Source organism: Oncorhynchus mykiss, chromosome 3, assembly GCF_057628025.1.
Source record: "Oncorhynchus mykiss isolate SJ-2025 chromosome 3, ASM5762802v1, whole genome shotgun sequence".
Taxonomy (NCBI): Eukaryota; Metazoa; Chordata; class Actinopteri; order Salmoniformes; family Salmonidae; genus Oncorhynchus; species Oncorhynchus mykiss.
The window spans coordinates 38,553,710-38,571,056 of record NC_143024.1 but is presented as its reverse complement, the minus strand read 5'-3'; the positions used below and the strand labels follow the sequence as shown (position 1 = coordinate 38,571,056).

At 43.4% G+C, this 17,347-nt stretch overlaps 1 protein-coding gene across 1 annotated transcript; it reads left to right on the top strand.

The window, feature by feature from the left end:
* The first annotated feature begins 1,886 nt into the window (after window positions 1-1,886).
* Window positions 1,887-16,153, top strand: LOC110516667 (dopamine receptor D2.L). The gene is made up of 8 exons (XM_036973704.2): window positions 1,887-2,194; window positions 8,096-8,483; window positions 8,810-8,919; window positions 9,688-9,824; window positions 13,884-14,098; window positions 14,259-14,342; window positions 14,624-14,990; window positions 15,167-16,153. The coding sequence occupies exons 2-8, from the start codon at window positions 8,127-8,129 to the stop codon at window positions 15,361-15,363; spliced, it is 1,467 nt and encodes a 488-aa protein (XP_036829599.2). The 5' UTR covers window positions 1,887-2,194; window positions 8,096-8,126; the 3' UTR covers window positions 15,364-16,153.
* The last annotated feature ends 1,194 nt before the right edge of the window (window positions 16,154-17,347 follow it).

Sequence of the window (17,347 nt, the reverse complement as noted above, 5' to 3'; positions counted from 1 at the left end):
CAGACACAACATACTCAACATTGTTAAAGTTGAAATGCCTTCTTTTTTTTACAATCCTTTTAGGAGTTTATACTTAATTCCATTTGGAGCACCAGATAGATTCATAGACATTTCAAAGCTTTTCTTCATTGTATGGTCTCATATCCCTCATATTTGGCATGTCCTTGAAATCGAGAGACCGGTAGATTTGAGAGTTTATCATGTGCAAAGTAAGGCCCTCTTCACTTCATAGTGTTGTCTATACTGTTTTTCTTTAGTCTGATAGACTATTTCTTAGTCAAATATCGACATTTTATAGCTATATGGCTACATTCTGATGTACATTGAGTATCATACCAGTCAAGTGGGGCGGCAGGGTAGCCTAGTGGTTAGAGCGTTGGACTAGTAAGTTCAAACCCCCAAGCTGACAAGGTACAAATCTGTCGTTCTGCCCCTGTCGTTCTGCCCCTGAACAGGCAGTTCCTAGGCTGTCATTGAAAATAAGAATTTGTTCTTAACTGTCTTGCCTAGTTAAATAAAGGTTAAAAAAAATAAGATTTAAAAAAAGTATTCCTGTTAGTGAGTTGTGCGTTACACAATCTTTTTTTATCAAGCTCTACTGTACTTCCTCAAGTTGTCAATGTGTAGGCTGTACCATTGTCTGGACCACCTGAGGTACCTTATTCACAGTCTCTAAGCTTGCTTTCTCATTGGCTATGTCCCGATTCTCCACTTTTTTCCAGAAGTGTACACTTGCACACTCCCTGTCACAGATAATAACGCATAGGAATGGTGTAAGCATTGGCTGGAAGGAGTTTACCCCATTGTGAAGTCCATGCGAGAAAGTGTGTGCACACTTTGGAAGAACGGTAAATAATTGGGTCTCAGCTATACTGTGTAGATCACATTATGCTCCCAGTGAGGGGCACCGGTGAGAGCTTTGTGCATGGAACAAATCAGCAGTCATGATCATTTTAAGTGAGTCATTTACTGAGATACTGTAAATGGATGAAGGGGTTTTGATTTGTACCTAATTTGTTCAAAGTTCAAGTAGCAGAGAAGCATGATAGACACAGAGAGGCTTAAAGGTCTGCTTCATTGGAGATAGTGTGCTGTCTTATCTTAACTTCTAAGGCAGGGGTAGGCAACTAGATTCAGCCGCAGACCCACTTTTGTCAGAGATGACGGACTGGGGCCTGCAAAATAATTCATACACTGCAAATTGACCAAGTAAGCCCAAAATATATATTTTAAAATAAAGACACAATCACATACTGTATGTCTATCTTTTTATTTGTGGGAATACTTGGGAACAGATTTCCATTATTTTTAGAGGAATTCCTGCAGATTATAGTCCTTTTTTTTACAAAAAACAGAGGCCAAAATAAATGACTCCTCGTCTGTTTGTACGATGAAAAACAACCTGAGTGAATAGCTGGCTTCATTCAGTACTTCACTGAACTATGTTATAATTAGGAGATATAATTCTTACTCTCACTGTGTTTTGAAGTGAGTTAGATGACACTGCCTATCGCATACTGCCTGCCCTCACCCATTGCTATCCCTGTGTATGCTTTAATGAAGCGTATACATTTTCCTTTCGAATTGTCTTCCCCGTCTCATTTCTCTGATCTCCTCTACTGCTTCTACTCATTGCGAGCGCTGCCAAACGTATATGGATGATTTTAATTTGTCGCACAATTAGAGAGCTTTTTACCCACTCGGTTCATTTGTTTTCATCTGTTTTTTTTCTGAATAGGTTTCAAGACAAGTGAGCGTCTCGTCTCCTAAAGAGAGTGTGCACGCACGCGCACACACACACACACACACTGCTCACTGGATCTGATCCTAGGAACCACTAACGAGAGAGGAGGGGGGGAAAGAGAGAGGGAGAGTACCGCTAAATCACTTGGAGGAACGGACAGAGTGTGAAAACCAGAGCGAGGTGGAGAGAAGGGATTTACTGCTGAAGCACTCATTGAGGTGTAGAGGGAGTGAGTGTGTTGCATGTTATAGAGGTTGAGGTGTGAGCTCTGACAGGAGAAGGGTTAGCAGGCTCAGAGCACATTGAGTGGTGACTGACTGATTCACTCTACTGTCATTTTCCATTTTCTGCTTATTCAGAGTGAGTAGTGAGTGCATACATTGTCATACTTTCTATTGCAGTTCTCTGTTCGGAGGGTATGGGACTGACTACCACTACAGCCGAGTGAGGGTAAGTTGCAGTTTAACCTACTTTTTTACTCATCATTTTGTTGCTATCTGGGTTGTCTCTGTATTTGTATGTTATCTGGTGTATGTCTGTGTCTGTGTGTACTTGTGCCCACGAGTAGTTGGTCCTAAAATAACCACTCTATGAATAAAACCATGCTGAGGATGTTGTACTTCCACATGTCGAGTAGTAGTGGGATCTCTCTTTAATGTGACTTCAGTCCATGGTGTTACGTTTTATTGACGTTTCCCTTCACATATCTGGAAGTCCTCAACTATCCATTTGATCTCAACTTCTCGTTCCCCTCTTCTTCCTTGCCGTTTGAGCTTACTGACAATTATTCTGTCTCTCAGTATCCTTCTCTCCCACCGTTTATCGCAATATGTCATTTCCATGAGAACTCTTGATCTCCTGTCCCCTCTCTCCAAGGATCTTTAGCTATAAGTGACCATACTACCACACATGAGACAGGCACCTGAGTGTGGCTGATCAAAAAAAACGTTGCGACTAACCAGGCCAAAGCTGTGCCAGACCTGTCTAGAGTCCATGTGACAGACAAGGAGGGAGAGAAGACGGGGTGAAAGAGCGCATGGAAGGACAGAGCGATGATCCAGTACATGGGTTGTTGTCATTTAGAGACCCGATATTTAACAGTTACAAGTTAGGGACATATACTTAAAAGAATGAGGTGGCTGTTCAATATATTTTTCCAACACAACCATTTTTAGGGATTGTCAGAGAAAGAGAGATGAATGGGATGTTTTCCCTGAGAAGAGAGCAAGAGAGCGGGTTCTTATTTAATGAAAAGTCTGCACTACCTACTTCACAGGATAGTTTTTGAGTCTTCATCTGCATAATTTACTTTAAGTATGGCTTAAAGAAGTGCTGACACATACAGTATTGAACAACAATGTTATCTCAATTCCCCTCTTTGACATATCTCATCTCTATCTAAAATTAGGTTGTTGTTTTTTTATCCATGAAACAAGCCTTAGAACACGCTTTGTACCCACTTTCCATAATTTCCCATAAGCACTGCCTTATAGAGCTTTTTCACAAGCCCATTTGCCGAACAGTACTGACAGTTTACCTTTGTTGTTAAACATATTGATTTCCTGTCAGTCAAAGGACTAAAGGAAGTAGGATACAAATATATAGTAAATACGAGATACAAAGTATACTCCCTTACAAAAAAGATTGCTGTTTTGAAACTGCAGTTGATTGTGCTATTTTGGTCACAGTAATTGCAGAATATCTGCAAAATGACTGCAGTAAAAAAACTTATTTTGGATGCCGTATTTGCAGCATACTGCACTCTAACTGCAGTTATGCAGCAGTGTACTGAAGTTATACTGCACTCTAACTGCAGTTATGCAGCAGTGTACTGAAGTTATACTGCACTCTGACTGAAATCTTTTTTTGTAAGGGTTGAAAGCAGATGCTTCCACAGAGGTGTGGTTTCTGAATTGGAGATGATCGTGGACTACAGGAAAAGGAGGGCCGAACACACCCCCATTCACATGAACAGGGCTGTAGTGGAGTGGGTCGTGAATTTAAAGTTTCTTGGTGCCCACATCACCAACAAACTATCATGGTCCAAACACACCAAGAAACTCGTGAAGAGGGCACGACAACACCTTTTCCCCCCTGGAAACTGAAAAGATTTGGCATGGGTCCCCAGATCCTCAAAGTTCTACAGCTGCACCATCGAGAGCAACCTGACTGGTTGCATCACCGCCTGGTATGGCAACTGCTCGGCATCTAACCGTAATACTCTACAGAGGGTAGTGTGTATGGCCCAGTACATCACTGGGGCCAAGCTTCCTGCCATCCGGGACGTCTATACCAGGCGGTGTCAGAGGACAGCACAAAAATTGTCAGACCCCAGTCACCATAATCATAGACTGTTCTCTCTGCTACAGCACGGCAAGCGGTACCGGAGCACCAAGTCTAGGTCCCAAAAGCTCCTTAACAGCTTCTACCCCCAAACCATAAGACTCCCGAACAATTAATCAAATGGCCAACCAGACTATTTGCATTGAACCCCCCCCCCCCCCCCCCCTTTTTTTACACTGCTGCTACTCGCTGTTTATTAAATATCCATAGTCACTTTACGCCTGCATGTACAAATGACTTTGACTAACCTGTACTCCCACACTTTGACTCGGTACTGGTACCCCCTATGTAGCCTCATTATTGTTATTTTATTTTCAAACTTTAGTTTATTTAGTGAATCTTTTCTTAAGTCTATTTTCTTAACTGCGTTGTTTAAGGGCTTGTAAGTAAGCATTTTGCGGTAAGGTCTACGACACCTGTTGTGTTCTGTAAGTGTGACAAATAACATTTTGATTTGAATTAGTTGAGCAATCACCGTCCCATCATGCTTAGGGTCACGTATAAAAATGCTGGGCAGGCCATTATTTTGGCTACAATGGCTATCCACAGGGCACAAGTGGTCACTGAATGGTTGGATGAAAATGATGTAGAGCCATATTCCATGGCTGTCTCAGTCACCAGATCTCAACCCAATTGAACACTTATGAGAGATTCTGGAGCAGCTCCTGAGACAGAGATTTCCATGATCATCAGCAAAAGACCAAAATTATGGAATTTCTCGTGGAAGAATGGTGTTCGCATCCCTCCAATTGAGTTCCAGACACTTGTAGAATCTATGCCAAGCCTCACTGAAGCTGTTCTGGCTCGTGGTGGCCCAACACTCTATTAAGACACTTTATGTAGGGGTTTCCTTTATATTGGCACTTACTGTACCTGTAGTATTTCTGATTGTCTTAACTTTTTAACCACAACTAATAAGCTGTGCCTTTTCAGTCATTTTTTTTCTTCACCTCAAACAAAAAGTAACAAAGTCTGTTTTTGTATTTTAAAAATCTTTCCAGCACTCTCCCCTTCGATAACCACGTAGCCTGGAAAATGTAATGCTCTGAAACTATATATCCTGTGGAAACATCATACAATACCTGAACGCTTCTTCTCCCTTGCACAAATAAAGCTGTATGTCTGGAGATCACTGGCACGGGAATCTCTGAGGGCCCAGAATAGTTTGTACAATTTTTAGAAATAGAAAGTAGAAATATTGTTTTAATATACACATAAAACAATAAGAAAAGTGGCATGAACAGTGGCCCATTGGCCTTTATTTAATGATTTTTGCTAAAATATTTTTTTTATAGTAATATATAATCAGCCTTCGGCTGATCAGTGGGCAACGGCTGGCCCTCCTACCAAGATGGGCTGGCCCGGTTACATACATCTTAGCCAAATACATTTCAACTCAGTTTTTCACAATTCTTGACATTTAATCCTAGTAAAAAATTCCCTGTCTTAGATCAGTTAGGATCACCACTTTATTTTAAGAATGTGAAATGTCAGAATAATAGTAGAGGATGATTTATTTCAGCTTTTATTTCTTTCATCACATTCCCAGTGGGTCAGAAGTTTACATGCACTCAATTAGTATTTGGTAGCATTGCCTTTAAATTGTTTAACTTGGGTCAAACGGTTCGGGTAGCCTTCCACAAGCTTCCCACAATAAGTTGGGTGAATTTTGGCCCATTCCTCCTGACAGAGCTGGTGTAACTGAGTCAGGTTTGTAGGCCTCCTTGCTCACACACGCTTTTTCAGTTCTGCCAACACATTTTCTATAGGATTGAGGTCTTTGTGATGTCCATTCCAATACCTTGACTTTGTTGTTTAAGCCATTTTTCCACAACTTTGGAAGTATGCTTGGGGTCATTGTCCATTTGGAAGACCCATTTACGACCAAGCTTTCACTTCCTGACTGATGTCTTGAGATGTTGCTTCAATATATCCACATCATTTTCCTTTCCTCATGATGACATCTATTTTGTGAAGTGCACCAGTCCCTCCTGCAGCAAAGCATGCCCACAACATGATGCTGCCACCCCCATGCTTCACGGTTGGGATGGTGTTCTTCAGCTTGCAAGCCTCCCCCTTTTTCCTCCAAACATAACAATGGTCATTATGGCCAAACAGTTCTATTTTTGTTTCATCAGACCAGAGGAAATTTCTCCAAAAAGTACGATCTTTGTCCCCATGTGCTGTTGCAAACCGTCGTCTGGTTTTTTAAGGCGGTTTTGGAGCAGTGGCTTCTTCCTTGCTGAGCGGCCTTTCAGGTTATGTCGATATAGGACTCGTTTTACTGTGGATATAGATACTTTTGTACCCGTTTCCTCCAGCATCTTCACAAGGTCCTTTGCTGCTGTTCTGGATTGATTTGCACTTTTCACACCAAAGTATGTTCATCTCTAGGAGACAGAACGTGTCTCCTTCCTGAGCGGTATGGCGGCTGTGTGGTCCCATGGTGTTTATACTTGCGTACTATCATTTGAACAGATGGACGTGGTACCTTCAGGCGTTTGGAAATTGCTCACAATGATGAGCCAAACTTGTGGAGGTCTACAATTTTTTTTCTGAGGTCTCGGCTGATTTCTTTTGATTTTCTCATGATGTCAAGCAAAGAGGCACTGAGTTGTGATAGAGTGAATTATAAGTGAAATAATCTGTCTTTAAGCAGTTGTTGGAAAAATTACTTGTGTCATACACAAAGTAGATGTCCTAACCGACTTGCCAAAACTGTAGTTTGTTAACAAGAAATTTGTGGAGTGGTTGAAAAACAAGTTTTAATGACTCCAACCTAAGTGTATGTAAACTTAAGAATGCATCAGATGACCTGGCCTCCACAATCACCTGACCTCAACCCATTTGAGATGAGTTTCACCTTAAAGTGAAGGAAGAGCAGCCAACAAGTCCTCAGCATATGTGGAAACTCCTTCAAGACTGTTGGAAAAGCATTCCTCATGAAGCTGGTTGAGAGAATGCCAAGAGTGTGCAAAGCTGTCATCAAGGCAAAGGGTGGCTACTTTGAAGAATCTCAAATATAAAATATATTTTGATTTAACACTTGTTTTGGTTACTACATGATTCCATATGTGTTATTTCATAGTTTTGATGTCTTCACTATTATTCTACAATGTAGAAAATAGTAAAAATAAAGAAAAACCCTGGGATGAGTAGGTTTATCCAAACTTTTGACTGGTACTGTATGTAAATTAGATATTTCTGTTTTTTGAATTTATACATGTCCTAAAATAAGAGGTCACGAGGTCTTTACATTCCTGAATGCACTGTACATACAGCGTGGTATAGGCTAAATTATCACCTGATGTAGGTTAGTAAGATGGTATGCTTCTGATGTAGGTTATATTCTTCTCATGTAATAATAATATGTTATTATCCTGTCTCCCACAGAAAACGAGTCTGTGGGATCCATTTTAGAATGAGGCAATAAATGTGTAAAAATGTTGAAAAGGTCAAGGGGTCTGAATACTCTCCGAATGCACTGTATGTAGGCTGGTGTAGGTATGTAGGGTAGTTTAGAGGGACAGGGAGGGAGCTTTAGATCTCTCCCTTTAATTATGTATCTCAAAGCCAATCTGAAACATTGGAGTGTAGAGGTGCTGTGTTCGAGAAATAGGCTAAAGGTGGAGTGAAACTGCCAATCGAATGGAAAAAAACACTGTAATTCACTTAAAGTAGAAGAATATGGGCATGTAATAGATGCTTTTATCCAAAGTGACTGATGCGAAGTAACAACAAAGACATTTGATATGTGTGGCCCATATGGGAATCAAAACCACAACTGATATTGAAAGCGCCATGCTCCAATCTATAAAGCCATCAGCACCGGTTCGGTATCACATCCACAGGATGTACAACTCCAATCTGCATTGAGCTGAGATTGTGGAATTGTACATATATCTACTGTATGTGTTGTATATACAAGGTACAGAGTTTAAGTGCTTTGTGTGTCTAATTATGAGTTATAACTCTTGATGTTATTAGTCTCTCTTGTTACTTTTTCAGACTGTTCCAGACTCTCTCTGTCCAGAGGAGCATGATGACTACTTTCCCCAATGAGACAGGCTTCTCCTCCCTCTCTCCATCATACTCCCTCTCCTCTCCCACACCGTCCCTCACCTCCAACCCTTTCTCTTCCTTCTCCCTCTCTACCTCCTCCTTCTCTCCGTCCAACTGCTCCAGCTCTCCGTTGCTCTCCTCCCCTCCCTATAACTTCTACGCTGTGCTGCTGGTGCTGCTCATCTTTTGTGTGGTGTTCGGCAACATGCTAGTTTGTGTGGCGGTGTCGCGCGAGCGTGCCCTCCAGACTACCACCAACTACCTCATTGTCTCCCTGGCCGTGTCTGACCTGCTGCTGGCCATCCTGGTCATGCCCTGGGGCGTCTACCTGGAGGTGGGTGGGTGTGTGTGGGTTCGTGCGTAAGTGTTTCTATCCATCTGGCAGCCAGTGTTTTTCTGTCTCTCTTTCATTTGTCTGTCTCGTTCCCTGTCTTTTTCTCCTGGGCTATCTACACTAGTTCATTCGTAGGTGTTTCAAAAGCCCTCTCAGATAATGTCACGGTAGCAGTCAATAATGCATCAGCATGGCTGTGTCTCTAATGGTACCCTATTCCCTATGTAGGGCACTCATTTTGATTGGGGCCATGAATTACAAACCCCTGCTGAATTACAAACCCCTCACGTGTGTTATTGTTCATACTGTATGTGTCCCTTTCCTAGGTGGTAGGGGAGTGGCGCTTCAGTCTCATCCACTGTGACATCCTCCTGACCCTGGACGTCATGATGTGTACTGCCAGCATCCTCAACCTCTGTGCCATCAGCATTGACAGGTACTCACACTCTTTCTCTATATCTATCTACAGAATCTATCTATCTAACTACAGTATCTATCTACAGTATATCTATCGCTCTATCTACAATGTCTGTCTGTCTCGCTCGCCCTCCTCCCATCACTCTCTTCTCACACTGTCTTCGAACTCTGGATTGATTTCATTGTGCCCTTGCAGCGAAAACATACTTTAAGGTGATGGTCATGTCTCCTGATGGGAAATTTATTTTTTTATGGTTTGTTATTGTTGTTTTCCCATCAGAAAAACATTTCCTGTCTTTTAGTGCACCCTCATCAACTTCGCAAGTATCATCTTCTTAACATGAGCTCATTTTGTCCCACCAAATCCTTCCCCTTTCAAAACCAGTGAAAGAAATTGACAATTTCAGCAGCCTCAATAGTTGTAGCCTAGTTTGTCCCATTGTAGATTGATTTGCTCTGACTGTGAAGCCATGTCTCAGGGCTTAGTGTGGGTACTGTTCTTCTTTCGTATCTGTCCCTGACCACCAGCCCTTCGTAGGGATGACAGTCTCCTCTCCTCACACCGGGCTTTCTATGGAGGGCTCTTAGAGTGGTTTGTCACGCTGCTGCACCGTGAAACTGACTTGGACAGCTTTTGTTTGTGTTCGACCGGTGAATGAGACAAACTGACAATGCAACTGAACTGTGTGTGGGCGGTGGTGGGCAAGGTGTTTGTGTGCGGGATTCTTTGTGCACACGTGCGCGTGTGTAGGCGTTAGCTCGAAATACTGCATGTGTGTGTGTGCAGGTACATGGCGGTGGCGATGCCCATGCTGTATAACACCAGATACAGCTCCAGGAGGAGGGTGGCTCTGATGATTGCTGTTGTGTGGTTCCTCTCCTTCGCCATCTCCAGCCCTCTGCTGTTTGGACTCAACAACACAGGTATGTCTGTCTCTGTATATGTCTCTCAGTCCCCCCCCCCCCCCCCCCACAGAGAAAACAGAACTCCAAAACAGTGAAAAGATTGGTCCTTTCTGTCCGAATGTCATCAGTTTAAGAGGAAGTGAAACACGATTCTGATAAGACTTCAGTTTTTCTTGGGTGCATACTGTATGCTTGCATAAGTGTCTTAAGGTAACATATTACACACGCTTTCACATTTTCCTCAAGAGATGCTGAAAGAAAGAAATATTTCTCCACTCCTGTTCCCGAGACAACATTTTTAATTTGTTTAATTTCACTGCTTGAAATGCAGATTTCTGCAGGAGTTAATATTGTATTACGCTACAGATGAGCGGTTATAGGCCTACAGTCAGTTTATATTTCAGTTACTATTCCATTTAACCCATATATTTAAATGAGGTAAATTCTGATTATTCATGGTTCCTCATGAGCGGGATATCAAAGGTGCATGTCAACAGCTTATCCCGGATAAGACCTGAAGCGAGATATGAGCTACTATCTGTTATTCTGTGTGCATGTCAATGACTAGGCCGAGGCTACAAAGAAAGCATTCCCCCCCCTGTCCTGAATAGGTGCAATTTGAACGAATGCTCCAAAAATATATACAGTGGGGCAAAAAAGTATTTAGTCAGCCACCAATTGTGCAAGTTCTCCCACTTAAAAAGATGAGAGAGGCCTGTAATTTTCATCACAGGTACACTTAAACTTTGACAGACAAAAAAATCCTGAAAATCACATTGTAGGATTTTTTATGAATTTATTTGCAAATTATGGTGGAAAATAAATATTTGGTCACCTACAAACAAGCAACATTTTTGACTCTCACAGACCTATAACTTCTTCTTTAAGAGGCTCCTTTGTCCTCCACTCGTTACCTGTATTAATGGCACCTGTTTGAACTTGTTACCGTATAAAAGACACCTGTCCACAACCTCAAACAGTCACACTCCAAACTCCACTATGGCCAAGACCAAAGAGCTGTCAAAGGACACCAGAAACAAAATTGTAGACCTGCACCAGGCTGGGAAGACTGAATCTGCATTAGGTAAGCAGCTTGATTTGAAGAAATCAACTGTGGGAGCAATTATTAGGAAATGGAAGACATACAAGACCACTGATAATCTCCCTCGATCTGGTGCTCCACGCAAGATCTCACCCCGTGGGGTCAAAATGATCACAAGAACGGTGAGCAAAAATCCCAGAACCACACGGGGGGACCTAGTGAATGACCTGCAGAGAGCTGGGACCAAAATAACAAAGCCTACCATCAGTAACACACTACACCGCCAGGGACTCAAATCCTGCAGTGCCAGACGTGTCCCCCTGCTTAAGCCAGTACATGTCCAGGCCCATCTGAAGTTTGCTAGAGAGCATTTGGATGATCCAGAAGAAGATTGGGAGAATGTCATATGGTCAGATGAAACCAAAATATAACTTTTTGGTAAAAACTCAACTCGTCGTGTTTGGAAGACAAAGAATGCTGAGTTGAAGATGAAGGGCATTGAAGATGAAACTTGGCTGGGTCTTTCAGCATGACAATGATCCCAAACACACCGCCAAAGCAACGAAGGAGTGGCTTCGTAAGAAGCATTTCAAGGTCCTGGAGTGGCCTAGCCAGTCTCCAGATCTCAACCCCATAGAAAATCTTTGGAGGGAGTTGAAAGTCCGTGTTGCCCAGCAACAGTCCCAAAACATCACTGCTCTAGAGGAGATCTGCATGGAGGAATGGGCCAAAATACCAGCGACTGTGTGTGAAAACCTTGTGAAGACTTACAGAAAACGTTTGACCTCTGTCATTGCCAACAAAGGGTATATAAAACTTTTGTTATTGACCAAATACTTATTTTCCACCATAATTTGCAAATAAATTCATAAAAAATTTGATTTTCTGGATTTTTTCCCCCTCATTTTATCTGTCATAGTTGAAGTGTACCTATGATGAAAATTACAGGCCTCTCTCATCTTTTTAAGTGGGAGAACTTGCACAATTGGTGGCTGACTAAATACTTTTTTGCCCCACTGTATATGGCGGCAGGAACCTTCTCTGTCTGTCAAATAAATACATTTGATTTGTTGTAATGGATATTTCCGTAGAAGCAAGACGCAGTCTTACACATTGCATTGGGGCAAAACAATTAACGTTGTGTGTGATGGTGTAATCTTTATAGTTATGCTGCCATATAGCCAGCAATCTGCCTTCTGTTTAGCCAACGTTTCCAATGATGTCGAGAAAAGGACATTAAACCGCTAGACAACCGCCTCGTGTCGTGCTCATGTTTGCCATAGCCCACGGTTACAACAGACAAAGAACTACCTTTGTTTGAACTGTGTTTTTTTTGTGTACACGCGGCTGCGGAGTCACGGGTTAACTGAGCATCAGCTGAAAGGAGGCTAGTGGATCCCTCATGCACAGAAATCTATGTATTTTTAGCAACAGCAAGTCGGGTTCCAGAGAATCCGGAACCACAGTCACTCCGATGAATCTATTCAATCACACGTGCTCTAGTCTCATTCACTCATTTAAGTCTAGGAGAGACATAAACATGGCCCTGGAAGCCCCCCACGTGTGCAGAAACCCCACACTCCTTTATGTTATTAGCTATGTAAAATAACCATTGCGATCTTCCAGTCCATCTGTAGTCAGCCTGGAAGAAGATTTGCAGCCCTACTGGATATCTGGGTATCACCAGTTGGTGAGAGACCGAATGAACAATCAGTTAGATAGGCCTACATCCTGTTTAATCACGACGAACAGCTATGCAGTCACTGCCATCACTAACACCACACGCACATGAACACACAGACACACTACTGCTTACTAACAGCTTTCAGCTCTGTGTGCTTTTAATCAGTCAACAAGTTTCAATGGAAGAGGGGCTCATTGATTGGCCTGTCAGTCCACATCCACAATACAGAAGGTTTATCAGTGATGCGGGCTGACATTTTAAGTCGGATAACACGCACATCATCATGTTTTGCTCAAGATGTTATTTAGATATTTTTTTAAAACTATTATTGCACTGTCTCGCCGGAGCTGTAGCTCGTGCAAAACGAAGCGAATATCACACTACCTCATCCCCATATTGTTACTTATCCTCTTCCTCTTTTGCACCCCAGTTTCTCTACTTGCACATCATCATCTGCACATCTATCACTCCAGTGTTAATGCTAATTTGTAATTATTTTGCTTCTATGGCCTATTTATTGCCTTACCCTCCCTACTCTTCTACATTTGCACACACTGTACATAGATTTTTCTATGATGTTATTGACTGTACGTTTGTGTGTAACTCTGTTGTTTTTGTCGCACTGCTTTGCTTTATCTTGGCCAGGTCGCAGTTGTAAATGAGAACTTGTTCTCAACTTATTTGTTGTTTTTTTTTTTTTTTTTTTTACAGTAAATGCTCTACGGCCACTTCAGATATCAGATTGACCATGCAGTGCCTTTAATCTGCCTGTTAACATTCAGTAACCTTCGAGAGACCCGTCAACACACCGCTGGGAAAACGAGATGATTGGCCTTCAGGGTCACCATGTGTCCTATAGAACGGCTATGGTTATACTGTATATGGGGAAGCTTGCGTTTATTGGATTGGACCTACCATCTAAACATCCAATTCAACAGAAAGGCACCTACTTACAGTGTACAGCATATAGTCATTTGCTAGCAGCTGTATACTGTTGAAAGGGTTCAACTAGACTGTAGTGTGTTGTGCGATAGGCCGTGGCCTGGCCTTATAAGAAGCAGATTTGATATGCCTTTCAGACGTTGCATCCAGCCTGAATATGGAGAGAAACGGCCAATGCCGGATGCTTATGTACCCGTCTTCTCTGGAGCTAAACCAGGCATTTACTTGGTTGCCACACCATTACGGAGTGGACTTTGACATATTTTTAACAGCTAGGGTTGACATCTTTGGCTATCTGACCAGAACTCTAGAGGAAAACCTCTCTCTTGCTTCCTCCTCCCACCTGTCCCCACTCCCAAACAACATCTGTGTTTCTATCCACCTCTTCTCATCCCCTTCACTCCATCAGCCAGTCGGGAGGAGACCAAGTGTGCCTTCGCTGACCCGTCCTTCGTGGTCTACTCATCCGTGGCCTCCTTCTACGTTCCGTTCATCGTGACCCTGCTGGTGTACGCCCAGATCTGTGTGGTGCTGCGGAGGCGGGGCCGACGCACCATGCCCCGCAGACACGGCCTGCACCCACAGGGAGGAGGCAAGACTGGGGAGGGCCACAGGCACAGGAAGGTTCATGATTAGTCAACCAATCTATCAGTTAACTAATCAGCCAGTCATCAATCAATTAACCCCATAAAACAGCCAGCCAATAAATCAGAGGCAGGATGAGGAAGTGAAAAAAGCTTGATTTAAAAGAAAAACGTTCTTATCTTTCCCTTCATCCTCTCAGAATAAGTCTACCCTCCCTGAGGATGTGAAGCTGTGCACTCTGATCACGAGGCCCCCCACCACCGCCCCCCAACGCAAGAAAGTGGTAAGTCGCTGGAACACTGTGACCATGAAATTGGATTACAAAATCTCCTATAATATGAGCCTTAGAACTACAGTACATATCTCTACATTGCTTGCTGTTTCTCTGTCTCTTATTTGTCTTTCCCTCCCTTCCCATCCTTTCTTCCTGTCTCTTGTCTCTCTCTCTCTCTGTCTGTATCTCTCGCTCTCACTTTGTTTTTCTCTCTATCGAGCTCTCTCTCTTTTTTCTCTCTCTCTCTCTCACCCCCTCCTCTCCCTGCCTCTCTCCCCCTGCCCTATTAGACGTTAGTGAAGGAGGCAGTGGTGCACCCCCTGGAGGAGGAGCCGGTGGGGTGTGGTTTCCTGTCCCAGTTAGACCAGAGCCTCCCCCCACCTCACCCTTCTCACCGCCCTCACCCCTCCGGACGAGCCACCAAGATCTCCCTTTCTATCTCTGTGGTACCCGCGCCCTTCCCGTCACCGTCGGTGGCACCACGCTCCGCCCTCGTACCCCGCCGTGCCACCTTCGAGGATGGCATGAGTGGCCGCGAGCGATGGAGGGAGCGCAATGCAGACAGGGAGAAGGGAGCGATGGAGAAGGAGAGGGTGAAAGGGACTCTGTCGCAGCAGAAGGAGAGGAAGGCGACCCAGATGCTGGCTATTGTGCTAGGTGAGAGAATCAGAAGGAGACGATGAGGGTGGCTGAATAGAGAATGTTTCAGCCAGTCCCAATTCACTCCTTCCCCCTTCCCATTGGCCTTTCAATGTTTGATGATCTGAAGGGAAGTGGCCGAGAGTGAATTGAGGCCTGCTCACACTCTTTCATTCTCCTCCCTTCTCCATAAGGTGTGTTCATCATCTGCTGGCTGCCCTTCTTCCTGACCCACGTGCTGAAGGCCCACTGTGGCAGCTGCTGTATCTCCCCCTCCCTGTACAGTGCTGTCACCTGGCTGGGCTACCTCAACAGTGCCGTCAACCCCGTCATCTACACCACCTTCAACATCGAGTTCCGCAAGGCCTTCATCAAGATCCTAAACTGCTGAGTACAGGGAGGAAGGGGATGGGGGGAGAGTGGGAGAAAGTGTGAAAAGTGTAGAGGGGCAAAAAAAAGGTCAGAGACTTGAAATAAAACTAAAGAAGGGAAAGAGAGGGGTGAAAACAAAGACCAGAAGGGAATGGAAGGAGAGATGGAGGGGAAGGGGGGGACAGAGAGAGAGAGAGTCAACAGAATATTTCAAACAAAGCCCCCCCAAAAATTGAACTGGTCAAACAGAAGAGCAAGTGAAGCAAGACCGATATACCAAATCAAAACAGACTTGGGAATTATAAAGAGGTTATGTACACTTCTGTAAATCTAAAACATAGCAGGGAGAGAGTAATATTCTGAAGGTTCTATGGGAAGAGATGGGGTAGGGCACAAACAGTGGCAGAAGACTGTCCCACTCCTAATGGGGATGACTAAGTAAGTGTATTACTCTCTGATACCCCTCTGAAGTATACTGTCTGCAGACATTGTCATTTAATTAACAGAGTTAAAACAGGACAGAGGTAATATTTTAAGGAGATACACAATAAATCTGCACAATTGTTCTCCAATAGCAGTCTTGTTGCGTCGTCCCAGTGTAAACATGCCTGTAAGAGATGTATTATATTAAGAATATGTTGGTGAAGATATGATGCCATAATAACATGGTGATATGATGCAATATGATAAGCGACTAATCAAGATTTGTTCATGAGGTATATGTATATATTGTTGTTTAGAGTGTGAGCTCTAAATATCTGTATTAGTGTTATTGTACAGATAAATGTAATAAATGATGTTCTACTCATATTGCTAGTCTGTCAAGTTTTCTGTACTGCAGGGTTGGGGTCAATTTGAATTGAAGTCAGTCAATTCTGGAAGTAAAGATATTTTCCAATTGATTAATAACGCAGAAAAAAGGTGTTTTCATTGACAACTTAATCTATGTTTTGGATTTTAAATTCAGATCACTTCCTTAATTGACTGACTTCAATTCAAATTGACCCCAGCCCTGCATTACTGTACTGGTCCAACAATGGACAGAAATGGATTAATTGACTAACTTGTTTTCAAAACTGTTTAAATACATTTGCTCTCTACGTTGATCTCTGGCTCTTCTCTCATCGCTTCTTTAAACCCTGTGGTGGTGAAGCAGTGTGGATGCTCCCCGTGCTTGTGGTGGTGAAGCAGTGTGGATGCTCCCCGTGCTTGTGGTGGTGAAGCAGTGTGGATGCTCCCCGTGCTTGTGGTGGTGAAGCAGTGTGGATGCTCCCCGTGCTTGTGGTGGTGAAGCAGTGTGGATGCTCCCCGTGCTTGTGGTGGTGAAGCAGTGTGGATGCTCCCCGTGCTTGTGGTGGTGAAGCAGTGTGGATGCTCCCCGTGCTTGTGGTGGTGAAGCAGTGTGGATGCTCCCCGTGCTTGTGGTGGTGAAGCAGTGTGGATGCCCCCCGTGCTTGTGGTGGTGAAGCAGTGTGGATGCTCCCCGTGCTTGTGGTGGTGAAGCAGTGTGGATGCTCCCCGTGCTTGTGGTGGTGAAGCAGTGTGGATGCTCCCCATGTTTGTCTGCCAACACCTGTCTGCTACAGTAACGTGAGAGGCCAAACAAATGCTGCTGATGTGAAACAGGACACACACACACACACACACACACAAAGATAGTGGGTCAGTGTAAGTCATGGTTAGGTCACTATGACTTTGCGTTTGTGCGTGCCTCCCATTGACAACTCCTGTCCCATCGATGAACATAGACATGGTTTGTATGGGACAGTTTTTCTGTGTTTTTGTCATACTGTATGCAAACCAACCTAGGAGATCATTTAAAATGAGATGCCCTTCAAATACAAATGGAGTCATTGTATATTAACTTAAGTATGTTTGTTTTCATTCAGTATACTGTGTCTGTGTAACTGAGTACCTGCGAGTGAATGACTCGGGGGTACAGTATACATTACCCTCTGTTGTTAACCTCTGACCCTGGCTCACAATTATTCACATGCATATTT